The 25664-nt window shown below is 44.7% G+C and overlaps 1 protein-coding gene across 3 annotated transcripts; it reads right to left on the bottom strand.

Annotated features, from left to right (window-relative positions):
• Positions 1-264: 264 nt before the first annotated feature.
• Positions 265-25664, bottom strand: BTK (Bruton tyrosine kinase). Of its 3 annotated transcripts, XM_077308303.1 has the most exons (21): positions 25500-25664; positions 23420-24961; positions 21613-21802; positions 21338-21526; positions 19653-19751; positions 18088-18156; positions 17070-17151; positions 16780-16908; positions 15140-15207; positions 14848-15029; positions 13647-13709; positions 12385-12439; positions 10482-10564; positions 9489-9616; positions 8591-8662; positions 8070-8241; positions 6453-6669; positions 5473-5537; positions 3875-3993; positions 3240-3397; positions 265-1648 (listed from the first exon to the last, which is right to left on the bottom strand). In XM_077308303.1, the coding sequence occupies exons 4-21, from the start codon at positions 21476-21478 to the stop codon at positions 1577-1579; spliced, it is 1974 nt and encodes a 657-aa protein (XP_077164418.1). In that variant the 5' UTR covers positions 21479-21526; positions 21613-21802; positions 23420-24961; positions 25500-25664; the 3' UTR covers positions 265-1576. The 3 variants fall into 3 exon arrangements, with proteins under 3 accessions (XP_077164418.1, XP_077164416.1, XP_077164417.1); XM_077308301.1 differs by lacking the exon at positions 21613-21802; XM_077308302.1 differs by lacking the exon at positions 21613-21802 and having other exon boundaries at positions 22123-24961.

Consider the following 25664-nt stretch of genomic DNA (forward strand, 5'->3'; position numbering starts at 1 on the left):
GTTTCTCAGTGGAACAGGCTTCCTCCGGAGGTGGTGTGTTCTCCATCTTTGGAAATTTTTAAGCAGAGGCTGGATAGCCATCTGACGGAGAGGCTGATTCTGGGAAAGCTTAAGTGGGTGGCAGGTTACAGTGGACGAGCGATAGGGTTGTGAGTGTCCTGCATAGTGCAGGGGGTTGGACTAGATGACCCATGAGGTCCCTTCCACCTATGTTTCTATGATTCTATGACTCAGTAAAGGAAACTATGGCATTCAGTTTGGAAGACCTGAGCAAGGCAATTGCATGTTTATTAACTAATGGGGTTGCTATAAGTTGGAAGTAGCCTCACATGACTTAACATACATTCAAAGTTTCTTCCATGCCAACACCTAGTTTGGGAAGCATTTGCAAAATAAGTGAATTTCCAAGGCTTTTTTAAAAAGCTGATAGAATAAGCTTGCCTAGCCCACACCTGCCACAAAGAATCCAGCCTGGGCTGGTGTTTAGCAGGCATTAGATGTTTCTCAACAAGCATGTATGTGTTGCAGTTCATATCATCTGCTACTGAGCATAGAGTTCACAGCACATTCTCTATAACACGCCAATCTTCCTTCCTGCTCATTGCTTCACTTCTGCATTCTTTCACCCAAAATACTCACACCATTTTAATAGCAATGCAAACTTTGCCATTTAAGGTATGACTGGCTTTGTGCCCTTTCATTTTCCCATCTCACCTCCTATCCTATGGTTTCTTGTAGTAATTTTTAACCGCAAACTAAAACACATCCATTTTATTAACTGAAAACCTAGATTCACAATGCCACCAATGGCTTCCTCATTTCAGACACTTTTTTTTTCTAGGTTACTGAATCTAATTTTATTCAGATATACTGGGAGAAATATGAATGTTTCAGCAGAAACCTGCAGTTTGAGTAAGATAAAGTACGTGTGAATGGCAGATAAAGTGAAAAATAAGTACAAGTACATAAGTCAGATGAAATGCAGCTATGTTGTCAGTCAGGGCACTGCCTTAGATTCTTGCAAAGGTGACTCAGAAAAGGTAATTAGGCCAGTCAGATATCATTCCTTTTTATGAGCCATCTTTCATCTCTCTGAAGCAGGAAGTGACTCATGAACGTTCATATTCTGTCACAAATGTTGTTAGTCTTTACGGTGTTAGTGGATTCTTGCTCTTTTCAATTTTCTTTGCATTGTTATTCCCACATTGCAAAGCAGATTTCAGATAATTTGCTCCTTGAGAAGGTATCTCTATCCACCATGACATTAGAGATTGTAGGAAGAGATCCTGGACTCCGGATTGAAAGGAATTTCCTTCCACCAAGGAGGGTTATTAACCAACCCATGTTGTTGTAACTCCTCTGTCTGCTAGCATTTGGTGACTTTACAAAAAAAATCCAATTATTACACAAAGACAGAAATGGCATCTGTATTGTTTGATGGGTCTGGTTAGATTCTGCCTTTCGGGTGGGGAATACAATGTGTTCCCACAGATACATCCATTCAGTGTCTGTATGGGAATTCAACACAGACAGGTCCAAATGAATAGTAACACACTCATGCGGACATTGCAGGTGTTCAGGGGTCTTCATTTGCTAAATCCAAAATGTTTCCCAGGAGGACTTGGAAGGTGGGACGTTCCTCAGCTTTCTGGGAAAAGAATGCAAAAAAAAAAAAAAAGCATTTAAATGCTGAACAAGCCCATTGATAATAACAGCAGCATTTTCATACAACTTTCAATTATCTAAAGTTTTTCACAAAAATTATCTTGCTGTTATCCCTAAAACGACCTTTAAGGTAGGCTAAATATATATTTTAACCCCTTATTCTTGATGGGGTGCTGAGACTGAAAGATGGACTTGCCTAAGGTGACCTAGCAAGTTTACAACAGAGGCAAGAATTGAATCTGGGCAGCTCTCATGTTAAGGTCAGTGTTCGATAAGCAGAATGTACTGAAACGGACTGCTGCAGACTGGATCAGATTCATATTGGCGGAGGTGCCCAGATTTTAACCTGGCACCTTATACCTGCATTTTTCCCTATAAAGAACAACAACCATATGAAGTAGGCTAGGTTGATAGTGAGGTTTTTTGGCTGAGTGGGAGTCCAATACCCCATGCTGGCACTCTGCTGATGCATTTCAAATGCAAATGAATTTTTGCAGAAGAGGTTATAACTCAGTAATAGGTTACAGGCTTTGCATGTATAAAGGCTCAGGTTCCATCCCCAGGGTCTGTAATTAGAGGATGAGAAGTGGCAGCAGGACTGGGAAACCCTTCTGCTTACTATTCCAAAGAACTGTTGCCAACTAAGATAGACAGTTTGGGGCTAGATGGACCAGTTTGGCTGCCTCTGTATAAGGCAGTGTCTAACAATCTCCCCTAATTGTCACACATTCCTTGGCCTTTTTGCCTGTCATGTTTCGATTGGTTAATCCACTGTGATGTCATTGCAGGGCTCTGAGATGTTACAACCCCTCAAACTATCATTGTTTTACCTGTTCGAAAGGCACACACAGCTGGAGGAGAGCAACCAGCAAGCCACACACTAAGGAAAAGTGTGGAGCCAAAGAAGCACTATCTCTGCCTCCAATTCTCGCCCTCCCTTCTCTCTAAAGCCGCCCCACCCCAAAAAAAAGATTCAAGGCTTATGATTCCATAAGGGGTGGCATTATAAAAAGTACTATGCATCTATGATTAGATGCATAGGCATTTCAATGGAGAAGTTTTACTTTAAAAAGAATTAGCTGCCATTGCGGGCCCTTTAAAACAAGGTGATTGGCTGCCTGGTTTGATTGACAGGCGGAGGAGAATCACGGGTAAGCCGCGTTGCTCTCTTCTGCCATTTCAATCAAGCATGCGGAGTGCAAGAAGCGCGAGAAGGCAGCAGAGGAAAGCAAGAGAGCCAGGAGGTGAGGAATGGCTGGAGGCACGTCATTTTTTAGCGTTATGCCATTCCGCTATTATTTTCAATGTGCAGAAGTACCCTGGCATTCTGGTCTCCCTTTAGAAGGCACAGAAGGGGCTCTGAATAGCTTCCCATCCAGATGCAGATAGGGTCCTCCTCTCCCTTCTGTTCCACAGTGCTAATGATCTGCATGCTTCAAGAATGTGTTGAGCCTAATAGCTCTCATTGCATACTATGCTTCTGATATTCTCAGGACCATCACTAAGCTTAATCTAGAGATACAGAACAGTCAGTTTAGTCAGTCTGAAGACTGAGATGGTATTGGGTGCCTTACCTCATGCCAGCAGCTGTACATGATACTGTAGACTCTCTCAGAAGCCAGTTGGGGGCGATAGAGACGTAATCCTTTAGTCACATGATCTGTCGTCTCACTGTTGGTAAATCTCTCATAGGGCATCTTCCCCAAAGAATAAACTTCCCACATTAGAACACCTGTGAAATCAGAGAGAAGCAGTGTAATGCGGCATGGAAAAATATATATTTTATTATCGGAGCAGGTTCTTCCTGGTCTGGATTGTGCCCATGCTTATTTGTTTATTTCATCTATACCCCCACCTTTCTCCTCAGTGGAGCACCCAAAGTGGCTTACATTATTCTCAATTTTATCTTCACAACAATCCTATGAGGTAGGCACATTCTGTGCGTGAACTACAGGCCTGCAGAAAGTGAACATGGCCATACTTCTGATTTTATTGTTAAACCAACAGGACACATTAATCTAAAACATCAGAGTCAGAACCATTCACCAGGATCATCATCATATATTCAAGGGGAAATAAAATAGAACAACTACCAGCCTTTAAAAAAAAAAAAGTAAATTGTAAGGTTTCAATTCAAACTTTTTAACCTGAGTGACATCCTGAGATCACCATTTGACCTGCAAGGGGGGGGGAGGGACAGGAGTCTCACCGAAAGCCCAAACATCCGATTTGCTGCTGAATTTGCTGTACAGAAGAACCTCTGGAGGGGACCAGCGAACTGGGAATTTGGACCCCATGGAGCTAATGTAGTCATCATCCAAGACGTATCTGTAGACAGATTTAAGATGCACTTGGTCACTTGGGCCTAATTCTGTGAAGTGATAAAGCCTGAACAGTACTGGTTTGCAGGTAAGGGCTCTCATGATGAAATTCAACTCCATAAGAAAAAAGCTTCCTAGCACATAGAAAATTAGCACATCAAAAACCGACTTTGGAATCCTTCTCACTGACATTTATCTGTAAAGGGAGTTTTCTTTACATGGCGATGCATTCTGTCAAGCAAGCCCCAGCTCAGACGCTCACGAAACCCAGGCTGCTCCAAGTGATCTGATTGGTTAGCATCAGCTGAGCAGAAAAAGGCTGATTCCAGCCTTGGTACTGACAGTTTCAGAATTCAGCCCTGACAGCAGTTTAACACAAATTGGAGAACTGGGGGAAAGTTGGCAGGGATGTTTGGGAAGTAGGCAAAGACTGCCATTCACACAAAAGAAGGGATAGATCTAGTGATAGGAGAATTTCCCTACCGAGTCAAACAGTGAGTTAGTGCTGAAGAATACAGAGATCCCTGATCTGGGTACTAGAAAGAATGCACCAGCCTTCTGGAAACCAAGAGTCAGAGAATACTCAAAGAAAGTGTGCTGCAGTGTTTGGGGAAAACACTGGAACAAAAGCCTCTCAGCTTAAATATTTTAAGGTAAAGGTAAAGGTATCCCCTGTGCAAGCACTGGGTCATGTCTGACCCTTGGGGTGACGCCCTCTAGTGTTTTCATGGCAGACTCAATACGGGGTGGTTTGCCAGTGCCTTCCCCATTAAACATTTTAAGTAACTGCAAATAGTTTAAGAAACTCATTAGCCAGAAATATAAGAACTAAATGTACTGATGTACTGCATATACTGATTTTACTTCAGTTAACTATACTGAGGGATTTCACTATTGGTATCATCTGAACTTTTCCCTGAATAAAGTATTTTGCAGAATATATTGAATAAAACATTTTTATTAATTTGTAATATGAAAACTTCTCAAGTGCCATTTAAGTCATGTAAGTTAAACCAATCAATCAATAAACCTTTAATAGCATAATCTGTAAAAGGAGTAACAGTGATCAGAATAATATAGCATGTTAATAAGGAACTAAAATTAGATAAAATGGATAAACAAGAGCTATCCAGTTTGGTAATGGTAAAGGGCTTTGCATAGGTATCCAGCTACAGCTGCTGAAATTGCTAGGTCTCTATCTTCTAGAATGGTGGTCCCCCAACCACCGGGCCGCGGCTCCCCCCCGCCCCCCGCAGTGAGAAACGTCCCAGGCCGCAACTTGCGGGATGTGTAAAATGATGGAGAGGAATGAAGTGAACCTGGGGAAAGTAGAAAAAGGCAAAGCAGTGGGGGCAGGGTGTTCCAATGCAATCCTTAACACCCTTCTGGGTCCACTGAAGTAAATAAACAAGCTTAGGAGGTTATATGTCTGTTTAGAATTACATTAGTAAATAACCCAGTCCCCTCCACAAATGTGCATACATACCTGGAGAGGCCAAAATCAGAGACTTTAATTGTACCCTGTCTATGCACCAAACAGTTGCGAGCAGCCTGTTGACAGAAGAAGAAAATATTAAGGAGACGCTTTCAGGGGATCAGCCTCACAGGCCTGTCTGTCTCCACCACCTCCAGTTCCACACAAGAGAAAAGAAACTCAGTGATTCAGGCAACTGGCAGCTTCCTTTCCACTTCTACGGTAAATCAACGGCCTTGCTCATGTCCCATTTAGAAACATCCACTTGCATACGGCCACAGCATCCTAACCACTCCCAATCTCGTCCGAGCTCGGAAACAGCCGTTTAGGCATCCTGCCCATTTCCATCACCATCACCATCACCTGGAATACTGGCAGGTGAACTGAATTCCTTGTCTGAATGCCAGTTTTTAATGTTGTTGTGCCTAAGACCCAATGGGTGTCCTGTTTTCAGGAACCCACTTTAGATCAAGAAAATTTACCTAGGAGTTGGTAGGCAAGTGTTTGGGAGACAGACTCTAAAGCAGGGGTAGTCAAACTGTGGCCCTCCAGATGTCCATGGACTACAATTCCCATGAGCCCCTGCCAGCAGGGGCTCATGGGAATTGTAGTCCATGGACATCTGGAGGGCCGCAGTTTGACTACCCCTGCTCTAAGGACTCAGTGACAAAGGCATTCTGCATGTGCTCCTATGGATTTTTCTTTATTATGACTATATTCCGAAAAATCAGTGCTGGTCAAACTGTGGCCCTCCAGACATCCATGGACTACAATTCCCATGAGCCCCTGCCAGCATTTGCAAGTTTGGAGCTTGTAAGGGTCGGGGGGGGGTCCCCCCCAAACGTCAGTGGGCTCTACCTACTGCAGAGAGCCAATGAACACACTGAGGCTGGATAATTGTTTAAAAAAGGTATATTTAAAGATATTCTAAAGACATATCAAGCCAGAGTATCAATATAGATATACTGCGTGACAGAAAGCAAGGGCTTTACCAGGTCTCTGTGCAGGAACTGCTTGGATTCCAGGTACTCCATGGCTTCACAGACATCCTTGCACATTTCTAGAAGTTCAGTGCTTTGGAAAGATCGGCGAGTGTCCCTCAGGTAGGCCAAGAGGCAGCCTAAGGCCAAGTACTCCGTGACAATCATGATGGGCCGTTTCTTGGTGCAGACCCCAAACAGCTGCACTAGCTTCTCGTGAGAAAGATTCCTGAAGGGGACAAAGGAGACTTGTACATTGTCAAAGGTGAAGAAGCTGTAGGCATCAAATACTGGCCCTCCCAAACAGGGGCCTCTGTTTGCCTCGATGTACAAACTGTATTATTATGCAGGGTACAGTAAAAAGAAGCTCTCAAGACGAAAGTTTTGAATTCATAGGAAAAGAGAGGTTTTAAAATTCAGGAATAAACTAAGATGAACAAGAAAAAGACTCCAAACCAAAATCTGATGTGAACTTGGACTAAACCACCTCTGTCTTTCTTCAAAGTCAGTTTGGTGTAGTGGTTAGGAGTGCGGACTTCTAATCTGGTGAGCCGGGTTCGATTCTGCACTCCCCCACATGCAACCAGCTGGGTGACCTTGGGCTCGCCACGGCGCTGATAAAACTGCTCTGACCGAGCAGTGATATCAGGGCTCTCTCAGCCTCACCCACCTCACAGGGTGTCTGTTGTGGGGAGAGGAAGGGAAGGTGATTGTAAGCTGCCTTGAGACTTCTCTGGTAGAGAAATGCAGCATATAAGAACCAACTCTTCTTCTTCTACTACTACTTTTTGCAAGTCATGGCTTATAAGCCGTGTAACTGAAGAAATCCATACTACTTTGTATTTACATAGTGTTTTTAAGGGGTTCAAAAAGCTCCATGTGGATAAACTTGTTGTAACCCTTATGAAGACCCTGGAATTCCCCCATGTGGTTCTCCTCATATTATTTCAGGTAAGCAGGGTGACTCATTTCAGGTAAGCAGAGTGCAGGCTGCCTAGGGCTACCTAATGAAGTTCAGGCAGAGGCAAGATTTGAATCTGAGATCTTAGCCATACTGCTATATCAGGACACCCAGTTCTTCCCACGCAGTTCTTCTCCATTCTGGCCCATCTTTACAAGCAAGCACTGATAAACTTATCTGCCTAGCAAGGGGTGTCAGGACTGAATCGAGATCTAAACAGACAAGGCTAACAGAAATCAGACTAAATTACAAAACCTCCTCTCCTGCCACAAATTTGGATTTGCTGGACTCTTACGCTTTTCTATTGCAACAGACACACTAACACAGCTATGCATCTGTTCAAGGCTAGCAAAGGTCAGGATCTTCCTGAGAAATATTTGGAATGATTGCTCTGGATTTAATAGTTGGATTTGAGATGTTTCCAATGGCTGATCCTGCTTCTGGGCAACGGAAAGGGGTAGAACTTGCTGGCCTTTCAGCTCCCTCTAAAAGAAGGAACCCTGGAAGGCAGGGATATGCAGTCTTTTTGATCCAAGGGCTGAAAAAACATGCAGTCTGTTGGTATGCTGGCAAAGACAAGGCAGGGAGCAGATTAGAGCTGAACTTGGTCAAACATTTATGGAAATATAACCAGTCTACTGCAACAAAAAGAATCAGGCACCACTCACATCATGACTTTGGCCTCTTCGATGAATGCGTCCTCTGACATGCAGCCTTCCTTGATCATCTTGACGGCCACATCATACTGGCCTTTCCACTTCCCATGCTTCACTACTCCAAACTGGCCCACCCCCAGTTCCTTCAGGAAGGTCAGGTCCTTTGGATCAATCTCCCATGCACCTGCAACCAACACAGGCACACCGTTGGGGGGCAGGGAAACCACAGGGGAACAGCACAGCAATCTAGGGCAGGGGTAGTCAACCTGTGGTCCTCCAGATGTCCATGGACTACACTTCCCATGAGCCCCTGCCAGCAAACGCTGGCAGGGGCTCATGGGAATTGTAGTCCATGGACATCTGGAGGACCACAGGTTGACCACCCCTGATCTAGGAAATCCTCACAGCTTCCCCTTTTCTGGGGCAAGCACTGTTCCCGGGAGCAACTTGTCAAGTTGTCAATGCCCGACTTTGACTGCGGGGAAGGAAAAGCAGGAGATCTACCCAAAAGGAAGGAATTTCTCTGCTATTACCATATCCAAGTCCCGTGGAAGGAGCTGTCTTTTCTTTGGATGAAACAGGATACTTCAGTCTGGAAATAAGCCCTGTTGTGCATCAAAGCAAACAAAGCTACATTTACAGGGGTGCCTTTGATACTCCAAACTGACGCAAATCAGTCATGTACTGAGCTTGTTATATATCCCAAGCATCAATGTAAAATTCAGTGCTAAGAAACTCAAATCTGTGACTAGTTTGAACAACATACGCTGATGATGTGCATAACTTAACATACTTTTTTACGTGCTGTAGGCTGCAATTTTTAAAACTGTCACTGATTGTAAAGGGCAGGGAGGGACCCTGAGATCTCAGTCAAATGCCTTCTCCTGCAGCTTGAAACCCCACAGCCCAGGAAAAGCTTTATCATTTGAATCTGCTGAGTATTTTTTTTAAACTCCCCGCACAAAGGTTTTGGATTCAAGCCATCCCTGATCGCATTTTGGTTAGCAGCGATCTAGTCAGCCACATTTCTCACTTTCCTACACCAGTTCCCTACTTGTAGTTGAATGGCATGGACCAGGGGTAGTCAGACTGCGGCCCTCCAGATGTCCATGGACTAAAATTCCCAGGAGTCCCTGCCAGCGAATGCTGGCAGGGGCTCCTGGGAATTGTAGTCCATGGACATCTGGAGGGCCGTAGTTTGACTACCCCTGGCATGGACTAAGCCTTTTCATGTCAATCAGCATTTATCCCCATGATATTGATTTAAGGCATCCCTACCCCAACATGCTGTCAATAGCACCTTGGGCTTTGCCAGCTTCTGGCACATACTTTCCCCCTCCCCCTTTTCATCACAGCATTCAACCATGGCGTTCCCCCCTCCCTCTTTTCATCACAGCGTTCCGCTGTGACCTTTGCCTCTGAACCCCTCACCAGCGGAGTTGTGTTGATGGTAGTTAATGAGCTCTGGAATGGTGCTGAAGAGATGTTTCTCTGCCAGAAAATACTGGTTCTGGGGCGTGGAGCACACGACATAATGGCGGATCGTCCCCTGCGGTTCCCTGTCCAGTGAATCAAAGACTGGTGATAGAAGAGAGTACTGGAGAAGGTCAAAGTGCCCTGCGGGGTTATGACAGGCCTTCTGCATAAAGAACTGCCATTCCATGTGCAGGGGCCGTGTGAGGAGATGGCATCAGACCAACTATCTTGGGCAGTTGTCACACCTGAGTAAAGTGGGCCGGTCTCAAGATGGCTGTCCAGATTTAGGTGGCCCAACTGAATGATTTGCTTGTCACAGGATGTAGCAATGGCCACAAGCTTCCAGAAGAACTTACAGAGTGTAGAGAAGTTCAAAAAGAGCAGGGCCATCTGTGGTTATTAGACAATGGTATCTCCCTGAGACCTCAACATTCAGAGGTTTGAATGCCAAGTTGCTGGGAATGTCTATGGAAGAGGCTCTGGACTCTTTGTACCCATTATAGGCATTTGTGGGGGGAAGGAAACTGAACTACACGGATCACTGGTCTGACTCAGCATGCCTTTCCTTAGGTTCTTACTGGAGAGGGGCTCAAAAGAAGACTAGCCCAGTAGTTTGAGGGCAAGGATGAATCAAGAGTCAGATATCACCAGCTGCTCAGTAATTGGGATAACTAGAATTTAGGTAGAGAAACTAATACATGAATAATAATAATAATAACTTAATTTTTATAGGATAGTAGTTTCCAGCTCACAAAAAAAAATTGAAGCTATAACCTGTAGATAGGAAGGGTAATATGACTACAGAAAGCCAGAACAGAAGCTATAACATCTATGTAATTTGCTCTCAAAACTGTTCTAGGGTCCTAAGCTACTCTGCAAACTGGCCTTTACTGAGGACTAGTGTGCTGTGGGGTCTCAGCCATTTCCGCCTCAACATGCCACACTTACCCTGCTGACTTGGCAAAAACAGAGACAGTGTATTTTCCTGTCTTCCTAGTGGAATCCCGGACAATGAAGCCTCCATCTTTGCCCTTGAATAGAAAAGCAGGAAGTGTATTTGTGGGGAAACGAGAGGTGAGCTTCCCATGTACCAGCCATCCCAAATTCCTGTTTGGAAGATATGCGGTGGGGTTCACGGCTCAGAATGTTGTGCTTTGCATGAAGACAGTCTTGCTAGGTTCACTCCTTCACATTCCCAATTACAGGAACTCGGGGATCAGGAATAGTGAAAGATCTTTCTTTGCCTGAGAATCTGCTGGAGAGAATCTGCACAGTACTGAACTAGCTAGAATAACAAGTCATAAGAGGCCAAGAAAAACTGCAGAGTGTTCATTACCAAGTCTAGCTAGATGAGATTCACCCTGCTGCCAGGATCTGTGCAAGGAATGTGCTTCCAAGCCTCAATGGTACATATGAGTCCTTCCTAAGACTTTGACAAAAATAATTTGGGGTGTCCTATTGCATCTTTCTAAAATTAGAGATTCACCGTCTAAAAAACTAGCAAACCAAATTCTTTCCTCAGGCCATTTGTTGTTTTTTTTTTGCAATTTATTCATATTGCCCGGAGGAAAATGTCCTGTCCCTTAATGAGTGAAAGAGGGCAGCAGAAGCTTTTTATAGCACACCCAGCAAATATCCCATTAAGCCTCTCTTAAAGGGGCAGGTTACTTTTCCCCCAGGCCAGCTGGCAACCTATTTATTCATGCTTACAGCTCCAAAATGATTTCATATAAAACAGTATCCAAAGGTCACAAATAATACAGGACCTATCCAAATAATCCCAGTGTATATACCAACCACTAAACACCCCCACTGATATTACACACGCTGCATGTGTGTAAAGTGCTGTCAACTCACAGATGACTTATGAGGACCCCAGTAAGGAGTTCTGCAGGCAAGTGAGAAGCAGAGGGGGTCTGCCCTGGCCTTCCTCTGCAGAGTCTCCCTTGGTAGTTCCTCTTCCAAGTACCAACCCTCATCAGTTATTAAGGTCTGATGAGACCGGCTATAACATGTCATCTTCCCTCCCATTTCACACTCCAAAAGAGCCTTTCTCAAATTACCATTGAGAAACCCCTGAAACATTCCTCAGACTTCGAGAAACCCCAGAAGTGGCAAGATGGTGCAGAATATGGTTGGGAAGCAGAGCTGTGGACATGCCCACCAAGAGCCCCGCCCCCTTCCCGCCCCCTTCCCGCCCACCATTGGCCATTTTGGGAGGGATGGGTGAGTTGACATGACCATATATGGTAATATCACCTGATAAATGTTTAACAAATTTTAAAATATATATTAACAATTAATTAACTCCCACCCATTTGGGAAACCCTTCCAGGGCCCTCAAGCGTGTTCTAAAGCTTCCTAAAAATTATCTCAAAAGTCCTGCCTATCCTTCTTAAAATTGTTTTAGGCAAGCATCATAAGGCAAGGCATTTATGTTGTGTATGATTGTTGTTGTGAGTGGGGCTTGTGTTGGAGAACTTCTTGCAAGATTATGCCCAGCAATTTTACAAGCAAGGAGCAGAGGGCTCAAGTGGAAGAAATCTGACCCTGAGAAGAAAGGCCCTGTTACACATGGAGTTTCCTGCCCACTGGTTTATCAAGGTCAGTTCTGTCTACTATGATGGGTGACACCTCTCCAGGGTCTCAGGAAAAGATCTTTCACATCCTCTTAACTGGACCTGCTAAGGATTGCAGTTGGGACCTCCTGTATTCAAAGTGGATGCTCTACCACTGCTTCCCTCAATGATGAAGCTTAAATTCCAACATGCATCTATTTTTGAAACAATCTTCATTCAGGGAAAAAAACAGCAATGAAGGTATGAATGGACATGAGAAATTATACACTCACCTCCTGCTTCAATAGCTTCTCTGCCTGCCTTCGGGTTATGCTTTTCAAATACCACCTGAAACGGGACATCAAGCGTGTCAAGGAGAAATCCTGAAGAAAGAGGCTGGGGAGAGGAAACTGCTGCAAATCACAAGGCTGGGATGGAAAGTTTAAATGAAGCCACATGTATAACCCAAATAAGAAGGGCAGGAAACATGTTCCCAACTGGGGCAAAACATGGAAAGGGAAGCGGGCCCACCTTACTAAGAGACCTACCTATAGTGCAGGTAGAAGTGCCGACTATGGGTTGAGAAATACCTGGAGATTTGGGGGTGGGGCCCCGGGAAGGATGGGTTTGGGGAGGAGCAGGACTTCATTGGGGCATGTCATCAACTATACCCCAGAGCAGCCATTTCTCTAGAACTGCTTTTTTGTCTGGAGACCAGCTCTAATTCTGGGATATCTCAGGGCTTCATCGGGAGGTTGAAGCCCTGAGATATCCCACAGATAGAAGGATTCTCACACAGATAGCAGGATTTCCCAACTCTGGTCCTGGAAATTCCTGGAGATTTGGGAGTGCTGCCTGTGGAGGCTGGGGAGGAATTTCACCTAGAATGGCCAAACTGTGTCTCTCCAGATGGCCATGGACTATAATTACCACGAGCCATTGCCAGCATGTCCCTGTCAGGGGCTCATGTAATCCATGGACATCTGGAGAACCACAGTTTGTCCACCCCTGCCATAGAAGCTGCTGTTTTCTCCAGGGGAACTGATCGCTATAGCTGGAGATCCATTGTAGTGCCTGGATAACGCCAGACCCTACCTGGAGGTTAGCAACTCTAAGAAGGGAATTGAGAGCAGTGGACTTTCTTTGCAAATTTGGTCCCAAGGAATTAGGCTTGAGACCCTTGCTCCCAAGCATTTGTCATGAAAATGCAAATATAGCGACTGAGTGTCTATAGAAGAGAATGAATGGGAAAAAGGGAAGGATGTTTAATCTTTCCAAAATCCACCAATTCTCCCCTGCAGAGTCCCTCCCCAAATCATGCCTCCCACCTCTAAATCCTATTGGGATTCTGGCTTAATAACCTGGTTGAATGGGAAAAGGCCATTTAAAACGGCCTGAGCAGGGGCATATTTGGAGATAAGAACTAGCAAATGAGGAAAGCAATAGGCACCAGTGATAATACGACCTCTGCTCCTCCAGGTCTCAGAAAGAACAAACAAACACATGATTGCTAATCCCATGTCTCCCTTATAATGTGCATTTTGAGAAGACTCACTCAAACATCTCCAGGGAATCTTTTGCTTCAGTGACATAATTGGTAGGAATATAGCCGTTTTCCCTGCCAAGTGGAAAGAAAAGACCAATGAGCCACTCTCCAAGGAACAGGGGGAGACCCAGGAAGAAAGACAAGACCGACAGACAGACGGTAAACAAGGACATGGCACATCTACACTGCATATCAATATTAAACTAGCATGGATTATCGCAAAGAATCCTGGGAACTGTAGTCTGTTTAGGATGTAGATCAGGGGTAGTCAAACTGTGGCCCTCCAGATGTCCATGGCCCTCCAGATGGCCCTCCAGCGTTCGCTGGCAGGGGCTCATGGGAATTGTAGTCCATGGACACCTGGAGGGCCGCAGTTTGTCTGTTGCAGTAGAAAAGCACAAGAGTCCAATAGCAATTTAAAGACTTAAAAAATTGTGGTGGGGAGGAGGCTTTCAGGACTCACTGCCCAATGAAGAATCTGAAGTGAGCAGTGACTCATCAAAGCTCATCCCCTGCCACCAAATTTTGTTAGTCATCAAGAAGAAGAAGAAGAAGAGTTGATTCTTATATGCCGTTTTTCTCTACCCGAAGGAGTCTCAAAGGGGCTTACAATCACCTTCCCTTCCTCTCCCCACAACAGACACCCTGTGAGGTGGGTGAGGCTGAGAGAGCCCTGATAGCACTGCTCAGTCAGATAAGACCAGACAAGGCAGTATCACAAAGTCACTCCTAAAGAGCATTTACACTTGGTGATGCTAATATTTGTAGACTTCTGTATAGTGGATACTGTAGAAGCACTTGGAGATTTAACCACATACATATCACCATAGGATACCCTACTGATATATGACAGGAATTCATTTAAAGAGGACCTGTTATTAAAGCTTAAAGAGTATCTTACATCACTGACAAAGATACCAAAACCAAAAAACCTAAGAGTTTGTTTTGATGTTTTGGAAGTTTGTGGAATTGTTTATGGTGGAATAAACTGTTCCTTTGCCATCGCCAGCTTGAAAAGCATTTCATTTGCTTGTATTATGGCTAGTGGGTCTTCACCTGTTAGCTTCCAAGGTCTGGCTGGCCTGGGCCTATAGCGCTACATTAAGAGCTGCTTGGATCCTCACGGTTTCCGTTTGCCTTGCAGCTGAGTGTGGAAAACCAATGGATAAACCAAGCAGCTCAACAGGGATCCACTGCACTGGGCTCTTACCCGTTCTGGTTCTGGGCTCTCCACCACAAGTCGTTGCTCTCTTCCAATATAACGTACTGTTCTCCCTTCTGCAGTTGCAAATCCTGTTCGTTCATTGGGGTGTAGTCATAGAGCGCCACAACCTTTTTCATCTTGGGCGAGGGGCTGGCGGTCGCCTCAGGGGGCAATGGCTTGTTCATTATCTTGGGGAAGATACAAGAGAACAGCAGAGATTGGGGGCTTCCTCCCTCTGTGGCTTCCCCCTCCCAATCAGATCAATGGCAAGAGATTTGCCAGAACCTGCAAGGCATACCTGTTCCTCCTCTGGAGTGGGTGGTAGAGGCTTCTCTGCTTTGTGGTGAGAACGGACATTTCTGAAACCTTCAGTAACAGAAAACAGAGCATGCTGACTCTGGTGCATTTATAAGAGATGTTAAAACGCTTTCAGCTTCTTTTGTGCATATTTGTGCACGACTGTCACAGAATACAGCACACACCAGAGGAAAAATAACAATTGAGAGCCATGTGATAAGCGAGACCCAGGTTCAAATCCCCACTCTGCTGTGGAAAATCTACAGGTGACCTCAGGCCAGTCAAAGAGTCTCAGCCTAATCTAAGTGGAGTCTGCACAGGGCTTTTTATCCACCCCCAGTCCGAATAAATTCCTGCCGTCTACGCTGAATTCGACTTCCATTTTGATTTTGGGAGCTTTAAATTTTCGAACTGCAACATGAATGAATGACTGAGCTATTGTGACCCTCTCTTTCCCCCATGATATCCAAGAGCAGAGATAACTTGGCAGAATTGATCCAGCCACTGAGGTAGAGAAGCAGTCTGTCCATGATTGGCTGGGCGCCAGTTCAAAGACTTCCTGGTTGCAAAACTTTCCTCCCAAGATTTTTTTCTCTCTCTCTTTCCCTCTGGAATCTGTTTTAAAGTGACTGTGCTCCAGAATCAGCAGGGATTTGCCTCGTTCTCTGAGAGGCTGCTGGTGCTGCTGTCTGGCTCGGCTCTCCACCCCACCCTTGCCTCACTTGTTAAGGAAAGAAAGACGAGCAGCCTCGTACTGCACTAGGCTTCTCCCCTGGCAGTCAAAAGAGGAGAAATAAAACATGCCAGCTGGACTTCCTCTGCCCTCCCCCCTCTCAGCATCCCCAATGAAGTGCAGAACACTTTCTATTTCAAGTTGGGGGAAAGCAATGAGGAAGACCCAGGTTCAAAACAATCTGAATTCAGCAAGATAGACAATAGAATAAACTAAGTAAGTATAGAATCAGCCCTAGCTTAGAGGGTTATTGTGAAGATAAAATGGAGACAAGGACTAAGAAGATAAACAAATAAATAATAACAATCCTTAACACTATTTCGTTCCCTTATATTTGGGAAACAGCCTCCTGGGAGGAGACTGTCCGGGGCCCTGTCTGTCCAGGTCCACCCTGATTGGCCCTCCCCCTCCAGCTTCCACCTTCCCTCCCTGCCTGCTAGGAGGCTTGTGGCTGTGGCCTCCATTGTCGCCCACAAGGAGAGAGGCAGCGACAGGGCTTTGCGGCCCACAGGTACGCTCCTGATGGCAGGGAGCCGGGGGGAGGAGAGTTTGGAGCCTCCCCGTGGGCCGCAAAGCCCTGTCGCTGCCAGCAGGGGGTGTCTTCCCACTCCCTTTAGCCCACTTTGTGGGCCACAAGGAGCCGCGGCCATCCTCTCACATGCTCCTGCCTGCCACCCCTTTCAAAGCCCATTTTTAAAATGGGCTTTGGTACCAGTGATAATATAATTCTTATTTACTATGAATTAACTGCTCTCAATATAAATCATTAGGTGGCTGTTGGTTTTAGATGATCACCACCATTAAGGAGGACAGCCAGGAGCAAATTTGCTATCATATTCCAGAGACAAATACGAAAGAAGCCCAGAGAATAGGGACAGTTGCAGAAACACCCCAAGGCAGTCTCTTACTTCCACTCCGGTTCTCCACAATTTTGCAGCCCAAGGCCAGTTTGGCTGTCTGGGAGCAGCAGAGGTACAGGCCATCGGTCCAGAAGCAAGGGTGGTACTTCTGCACCAGGTTGCTGTTGTAGCGGATTGCTGCAGAGAGTGAGGCAAAGGGTAGCATTTTATACAGCACCGAATTTGAATCATTTCCCACACTTGTCTGTGATTATGTTTGTAGCACAGATCTCACAACAGACATGTGATTACATGGATCCAGACAGCAGTGAGGGGCATAATGTCTCATTAGAACTCACCCTTCTTCAGCTGGTGAATCCAGCGGGTTCGTAAATCCTCCGTTGGCGAAAAGACATAGAGGGGTCCTTCATCATACAACACCTAAGAGGCAGACAGATAAGGGAAAGGATTCTTCTCTTACATTGTACTTAGACTATTGCCTTTGCAACATCAGGCTTGGTTTTTCTCCCCTTTTTTTGTCCTTCCCATCACAAAAAAACAGCCTTCTTCTTTAATCACACTCTGATTTCTGAAATGTGAATGGTGGAAATGGATACAATTAATTTTTTTTAATGTGTGTGTTTCAGAAAAGAGGGTAGTCATGACTCGGAAGGTCAATTATCCTTAAACAATAAGCACAACTTGATGCAATGGCAGGAAATGTCTCTTGGAACCATATCAGATAAGGGCCATATTACATCTTATGAATTTTAGTGTTGAGTCTAGGGAACAATGGCTGTAGGGAATTTTTAAAAGCCACTGGGTCCAGTTTGGATCAAGATGACACTGTGTCTGTGTGAGGGGAGGGGATGACAGGTACCTCTCCTCCCCCTTACCATCCTCCTGAGTCAAACTTGACCCAGGGAATTTTAAAATTCTTCCCCTTATGCAGCTTATGTATGATTGCAGGGAAACCTCGACCCAGCTTGCCAAAATCTGTACTGTGTATTTTGGCCCTAAGATAAGTGGATGACGGCTTCAGATCATTCAGTTTGCAAGCCAATTGACTACAAAATGATCCAGGCCCACGTTTTTGGTCCAAACAACAAGGAAATTCCAGACAGCCTCCTAGGTGTGCTTTGTTGAGCAGAAAATATATTAGGGAGCTGGGGCAGGCTTTCTCAGGATATGCTTAATCAGTTCCTTATAGGAAAGTGTTTTAATATAAACAGAACGGTCATTACCATAGAGTAAGGTGAGGTGGGGGTTTCAAGGAGTGGATTCAGGGAGATATTTAGGGCTCCAACCAAAGAATGACACTGTCTTTTTGCCCTGAAGGACTCAGTAACAGGAGCGTTGACAGTGCAAATGGCTCACCTGGAAAGGGTAGGGGAACCGCTCTATGATGGAGATCTGTTCTGTCTCATTTAAATCCTCTCCTTTTTGCTGTGTGCAAGAGAGACGGAAGGGTTAGTACGCTGGATTATGGTTCCCATAACTAGAAGAATGTGGAGAATCTAAATTCTTTCCCAAGAAGGAACGCACCTAGAATCCCTCCAGATTGTGGAGCAGAAGTCAAAGAAGGTGAAAAATCATGAACCTCCCCCTACCTTCCCCCTTCCATACCTGACATTCTAAAAAGAAAAAAAGAAAAAACTCACAACAGTTACTATCCTTGTAGACAAAAACGAATTTGTTATTCGCTGTCTATCCATGACTAGCTCAGTTATCTATTGCTACCATGAAGCTGCCTTAACTTGGTCAGAGTCCAAGAAATATGTATAAGACCAAAGATTACTCTATTGAATGGGAGAACAAATCTGACCCCCTTACTTATTTGTAAAGTAATTGTTCCCTTGGATATTTTAACATGGTGGAAATTAAAGACACTGTTTGTGTCTTTAAAGAAATTAAAGACACACGCAAAAAAAGAAGTCCATGGTTTCCAGATAAATTTTGAGTGGGGTTAACTCTATGGGCCTAGTTCTAAATGATGTTATTTATAGCAGGGGTAGTCAACCTGTGGTCCTCCAGATGTTCATGGACTACAATTCCCATGAGACCCTGCCAGCATTTGCTTGCAGGGGCTCATGGGAATTGTAGTCCATGAACATCTGGAAGACCACAGGTTGACTACCCCTGATTTATAGGACTGCCTTTTGAAACAGACGTACACTGGGAGATCCAAAACTGCAGGGACCCAACGTGGGTCAGAACTGTGAGGAGATGGGTCTTAAACCTCCTCCCACAGTGCTCTTCTCCCACTCTGGAACAGCTCCACTGGGGAAATTTACCATACTGGGGAAGCTTCTGTGAACGTCTACATTTCCCAGATGGGACAAACAGTGGCAGATGTTCAATATTGATGGGAAGGGAGTTATGGAACTCTATAATTTTCCATCCTCATGGTGAGTAAATCTGTTTTAATGACAAAATGTTTGGAGCAACCAGTGAAAAGCAAGTCCAGGAAAGATCAGGGCAAATCAGGAGGATCCATGGAAATTGACAGGTGAATGACTGGATGACAGTATGCTGTCAATACTCCCCCCAAAAAATTGCTTCAGTTAGAGAACCAGAGGAGAGCAAAACACCCATAGGGAAAGAGATGTTTTGTGCCACAAGACTGCTGTTCTTCCCCAGAGGTAATTGGTTAATTCTGCAGTAAGGAATGGCCTGAAGAACAGGATGCTTCTATTTAAGCAGGACTCAGTAGCACCTTTAAGACCAACAAAGATTTATTCAGGGCGTGAGCTTTCGAGTGCAAGCATAGAAGAGTGCTTGCACTTAAAAGCTCACGCCCTGAGTAAATCTTTGTTGGTCTTAAAGGTGCTCCTGGATTCTGATTTTATTGTGCTACTTCAGACCAACACGGCTACCCATTTGAATTTAAGCAGGACTGTCTGGCACAGCTGTCCGTAATAAAGATGCACAAAATGTCTCACTGGGACCCGCCGTTCTGGGGGAGGATTGTTCTCTGGAATCACGGTTTCCACGCAGGTGATTTTTTCAATGTCCACTGACCCCTTCTTACTTCCTCGTCGCTGTAGGAAGGAGAAGGAAAACTTTAGATCCTCTAGCCTTGAGCCAACGCCTTTTCAGAGCCAGGGCCTTTTCAGTCCTGGCCCCAGCCTAGTGGAATGTTCTCCCTGATAAAATCAGGGCTCTCTGGGGCCTTCAACAGTTCTGGAGGGCCTGCAATACAGAGCCATTCCACTAGCCTTTGGCTGAGCCCAGCAGATCAACACTGAGGAAGATCTGGCCTCCCTGCTCACAAAACTGGTTCTATGTAAACTGCCCAGAGCCGTATGGAAGGGCGGTATTAAAATCTAAATAAATAAATAAATAAAAACATCAGTGCTCCATTCACAAAGCATCAATCGGCCCAATAGAAATTAACCTTCCCCTGCTTTTCTTTTGGTAAGGTTTTTAAGGAGGTGGTTTTAACAGCATATTTTGATAATATATTTAAACCTATAAAATATATAATTAGTGTTTTATCCATGTAGATTGATTATTTTCTGTTGTTTCTCACCCTGAGCCAACTGGGAAGGTTGGGTTATAAAAATATAAAAATATATTATTATGGTCATGAGCAATCCAGGTACAGAGAACACATCCTCTACTGCAGGGGTAGTCAAACTGCGGCCCTCCAGATGTCCATGGACTACAATTCCCAGGAGCCCCTGCCAGCAAATGCTGGCAGGGGCTCCTGGGAATTGTAGTCCACGGACATCTGGAGGGCCGCAATTTGAATACCCCTGCTCTACTGCATTAATAGACAAACTGGGCAAGTTGAACAGGGTTTAAATGACCTATCTTGAGACAAATCTACCTTCACATCTACCCTGCAGCTGCCTTCTGCACATGCAGATCCTTTAGAAACAGCAGGACCTCCAACGTCCTTGACTAAAGGTCCAACCTCAACCACTACTGAACTGGCATTTGCCACTTCCAGGTTTTGCATGATTTATGTGGTTGTAATTGTAAGTATGAGCTCAATAATTTCATTGAAAGATCCTGGATTTGGCCATCTACCCAAGGTGGTCACCATGTTTTCCCCTTGCAGTTGAAGCTTCTCCAACACAGAGACACAATAGTGGCAAAAACACAGGCTATTAATTCTTCCTTGCCATGTAGTCATTAATGGCACAGAAGCCTTGCTGCAGATAAGAAGGAATAACCCTACTTGTTTTTCCTGATCTGGACAACAGACACATGTCCTGCAACCGTTCCTAAGCACTTGATTCCTTCTTATGCCCCATCCTAGGACAAGGGACTTGGGTTGTACCAGGCCTGTCTAGCCTATGACCCAACAAACCAAAGCAGATACCTGGTGCCTCCTTCTTTTAACAGTTTGTGGGTACACAAGCTAGAATATTTAGTTCCTGATGGTCTACTATACATGGCTGGTAGGCTGTTTATCTGGTGGAGGGGGGGTCACGGTTGTGTATTTTTGGGCTAAACAGACCATGGGGACCTCTTCCAGTTCACAGTTCCCTTCCTTAATATCCCTCTGAGCAGTCTCCAGGGGATTCCCTACCAAGGCTTTGGACTCTCATGAATGTGGTTTATACCTGATTATTGCTAGGCCCTTCATTTTGTTCTCTTTCCTCCGGGACTGACTCACCCCGCGCTCAAAGTCATACTCGTAGTAGGAGAGTTTGCTCTCTGTCAGCAGGAAAAGGCGCTTCTTGAAGTTCTGAGGGGAAGTCTTCTTCTTCTGCTGAGAGCGTTTCAGAAAGATGCCCTCCAAGATAACATTCGACATGATTTCCTCCACCACCTCCTCTTCCGTGGAGCATTCACTGGAGTGTTGCTGCCAATAAAACAAGACTTAAAGGGCTACAAATTTGATTTTCAGATTGCAAAAATGTGTGCCCTGCTCAAAAATATTATACTTACATGGAATCAATTGGGGTGCTTCCACATCAGTTATTTAGAATCCTCATCATTCATCCATTCATCCATTTATCCATTCATTCATCCATCCAGTTTAATGAAGAATCCGGATGATATTGCTAGGAAACCAGTTTTTTCTGTCTTGTTCTCTTATCTTTCGTAAAGATCTGCTTTGTGGTCATTTTTTAAAAGCCTTAAGACAAAATTGCAGTGTCAGGGGGCTACTGCAGTTTCCCAGAGCTGCTGTCCTTTTAAATTTTCTTCTCTCCTTCTGCTTTCAACATAGTTCATTAATTGTCAGTTATTGTTTGGAAGTGGGAACATTAAGTACTGTTTTACACCCTGCAACTGTTACATATTTAATTTTATATTTTAACATAATTTTATTGTGGATTTTAAATTTCTGAGTATTGATAGAATACAGAAAAGGGAAGGACATTTTGAGAATACATTGACTGTTTCTCCCTACATCTTCCTCTGTTACAAATGCCCACATCTATTACATCATCACACTGTAATATAGCAAGTGGAGAATCAGCTTCTATTTATCAACAAATTCTATTTTTAAGTTCCAGTGATCGTTAAATTCCTCCAATGGCCTTCTGTTTACCGAGTTAGTCACATCTTGTCTAACCATATATTCACACCAGGCAATTCTAGTTTCCATCCTGCTACTACTTCAAGCCTACAGAAAAAAGAGAGAACCTGTTCCCAGGCTATCAAAATCCATATTCAGAATAATATTTATACAATACACATTCATAAAATATTGAATCACACATCAAAATGTGTCTTATTTCTATTTTAATGATCAATGAAGCAACCAAAATGGACTCTAGCATTGTGCTTGGCAACAGCGGTTACATAACAGAAAAAATTCTCTAGCATTTTTTGGCAAATAGGGAGGGACAGCACTCAGCAGCATAAATTTAGGGTGTAAGGAAAACTTGACTTTAAACAATTTCCCCAGCATCTCACGTATCTTTATCCAGAATTTTTTAACACCTTCGCACAGCCACCACATGTGAAAGATGGAATCATAACATTGCCAACATTTCTATCATATTGGCTAGAGTCCAGGGGTAGTCAAACTGCGGCCCTCCAGATGTCCATGGACAACAATTCCCAGGAGCCCCCTGCCAGCGAATGCAATTCTTGACTTGTTCATCCTCATTTTCTTTTGCAAGTTCTTGTAAGTTCAGCCTAATAAATGTGGTTTGTTCTACATGATATCAAGTTCAGTATCATTACTGAAATGTTCTATAAAAATAGTTAATCTCTGTATCTGTACACTAGTGTTGCTAATTTCTAAGTGGGACCTGGAGATCTCCCAAAATTACAACTGATCTCTAGACTACAGAGAGCGATTCCCCTGGAGGAAACGGCTATTTTAGTGGGTAGACCTATGACCTGCTACCCTCCCTTCCCCAAACCCTGCCCTCCTCAGATTCTACCTCCAAATCTCCAGGAATTTCAGACTGCTGAGTTGGCAACCCTACTGTGCACATATATAAGATGTTAAAGAAACATGACTCAGATGCAGTTGGGTGCATAGTCAGAGCCACTGGATTTCGAGGGTAGAAGTTGAAATGGCAGCCAGCCAGGCATGCAATAAATCTGAATTTCTCTGACAGAGCTCCTATTAGCCCTCTCACACTCAAGAACTCAATGTTTAGAATCACCAGTCAAGTTCAGAACACACCTGCAAAACTTCCACTTTTATCACCGTCACCCTCATTCCCACAACCAACAGATTTTTCTCCCTTTAGGGCCCTGTTTATCTTCGGCTGGCCTAAAACAGAAGACTCACTGGTTATGCGGATGTCACTCCTTCTCCCCACACAGGCCCTGCGGTTGGCTTCCTTCACAGGCGACGACTTCCCAGATGCATGTGGACTGGGAACAATCAGTGCATGGATTGCTAGCTCCTGGATGTTTGAACGGCTGGCGATGGCAGCAGGAGACTCGGTGCAAGAGCTGTGCTGAACTGCAAGGAAGACGGTCCTCTGCAGCTAACCCCACCCTTTCAGTTCCCCTTTTCATAGTTTCTGGCCAAACGTCTTTGGTTTCCTTTCTGCCATGAAGCCACCTGCACTTCTGGTACAAGAAAGAGGCTCTTAAATTCAGTACAGGGCTTTTAGGGACGGTAGGTGTGTGTCTGCAATGAAGGAGAAGGTTTTTTTGAGGGAACCAGAATTAACTATGGGCAGACAGAGAAGCAGCAGGAAAAACAGACAATAGAAATAGATGCCAAGTAAGTAAACAACCCTTTTGAGGAGGGTTAGGATTTCATAGGATTCATCACGGGAGTTCAGACTGGCCATGAGACCTGTGCAAGATAAAACATTATTACTTCTGCCCCAGCTAGGTTGCAATTCTGGGTTGGGAATACCTGGAGATTTGGGGAGCAAAGCTTGGGAAAAGCAAGGTTTAGGGAGGGAAGGCAACTCAGCAGAGTATAATGCCATAGAGGTCATCTTTAAATGCTTCTGTTTTCTCCAGGTGAAAGCTGGAATAAGTTGTAATGTCAGGAGATCTCCAGTCCAGACACCACCTGGAGGCTGGCAACCCTAGCCCCAGTCATGGCTTACAATCACTTAAGTAAAGGTAAAGGTATCCCCTGTGCAGGCACCAGGTCATGTCTGACCCTTGGGGTGACGCCCTCTAGCATTTTCATGGCAGACTCAACACGGGGTGATTTGCCAGTGCCTTCCCCAGTCATTACCGTTTATCCCCCAGCAAGCTGGGTACTCATTTTACCGACCTTGGAAGGATGGAAGGCTGAGTCAACCATGAGCCGGCTGCTGGAATCAAACTACCAGCCTCATGGGCAGAGCTTCAGACTGCATGCCTGCTGCCTTACCATTCTGCGCCACAATAGGCTCTACAATCACTTAGCCCCAGTCTAATTTGGCCCTGTATAAGGTGGTATGGGGAACAGGAATGATGTAGGCTAAAGGGAGGGAGAATATTCAGGACCTTCCTGCCCGTCGGGACAAACTTAGTCAGAGTGCAGCTTGAGTGGGAGCTGGCGGGAGGGCCACGTTCGCTGAGTCAACCTATGAAGAGAGCAGTGTGTCTGTGTTGGACGCATCATGTATAAAAGTTGCAATAGAAATAGCAGAGTTAATATAAAAATGATAAGACCAGACAAGGCAATATCACAAAGTATTTTAAAAGTATTTTACTAGACTACCAGGGTAGGGAAACAAGGAAAAGTATAGCTTCCTTCACGATGGGACTCTACACCTTAGTTCAGGGGTAGTCAACCTGTGGTCCTCCAGATGTCCATGGACTACAATTCCCATGAGCCCCTGCCAGCAACCGCTAGGGCTGGGAACAACCAGAAGATCTAAATAAATAAATAAATAAATAAATAAATAAAATAACAGTCACTTATACACAGATTTGTGTGGAGTGTCCAAGACCTGCCTTTGGTCATTGCGCATGTTATCCAAGCGGTGTTGAGCCTGTGTATTCTGCCCTCCAGCCTATACAGGGAATGCTTTTCTCAATATGAAGGTCAAGTGAAGGGGGGAAAGAATCAGGGTTCAGGGCCCTTGCAGATGGGGTGGGGGAGGCGGATATAGTAAAACAATCTCTGTAAACGAAACGTCCCCAGGCGTGGACAGCAGCAGTAGCTTCCTGTTTCCAACAAAGTCCTAGGTATTACCAGCCCTCTTTTGTTCCTGGTTTTTAAAAATGGTTAAACAAAGAAAAAGTCATTCTCCCCCTTCCCTCCCTCCCCCGCCCGGTCAGCAGCTATAGATATCCCCCTCTGCACTCCTTTTTGATTTATACAGCTCAGCTTTTACAGCTCAATTTGTCCTTGCCAGCATCTCCAAAAAGTGCGCCTGCAATTTTAAGGCTTGCATAAGGGGAGAACTTACAGGCATGGCAGCTTTTCGCGTCAATGCAATACAGTGATGGGAAAAGCTGCAGCTGACCATTTCCCCGCCTTGGAAGTAATCCCACGGAGCCTACAGGAACAATCTCTACGAAACAGCCGCGGAGCATTGTGGCTTTAAAACACAGACGACTCCCGCATTTCTGGA

The sequence above is a fragment of the Paroedura picta genome, chromosome 13, assembly GCF_049243985.1.
Source record: "Paroedura picta isolate Pp20150507F chromosome 13, Ppicta_v3.0, whole genome shotgun sequence".
Classification (NCBI taxonomy): Eukaryota; Metazoa; Chordata; class Lepidosauria; order Squamata; family Gekkonidae; genus Paroedura; species Paroedura picta.

Excerpts from the sequence above, each read along its gene's own strand:
- BTK (XM_077308301.1), bottom strand. The coding sequence starts at position 21,478 with ATGTCGAATGTTATCTTGGAGGGCATCTTTCTGAAACGCTCTCAGCAG. Across the intron at positions 16,909-17,069 it reads GATTCACCAGCTGAAGAAGG|CAATCCGCTACAACAGCAAC; the intron begins GTGAGTTCTAAT and ends CACTCTCTGCAG. Across the intron at positions 15,030-15,139 it reads CCACTCCAGAGGAGGAACAG|ATAATGAACAAGCCATTGCC; the intron begins GTATGCCTTGCA and ends ATCTTCCCCAAG.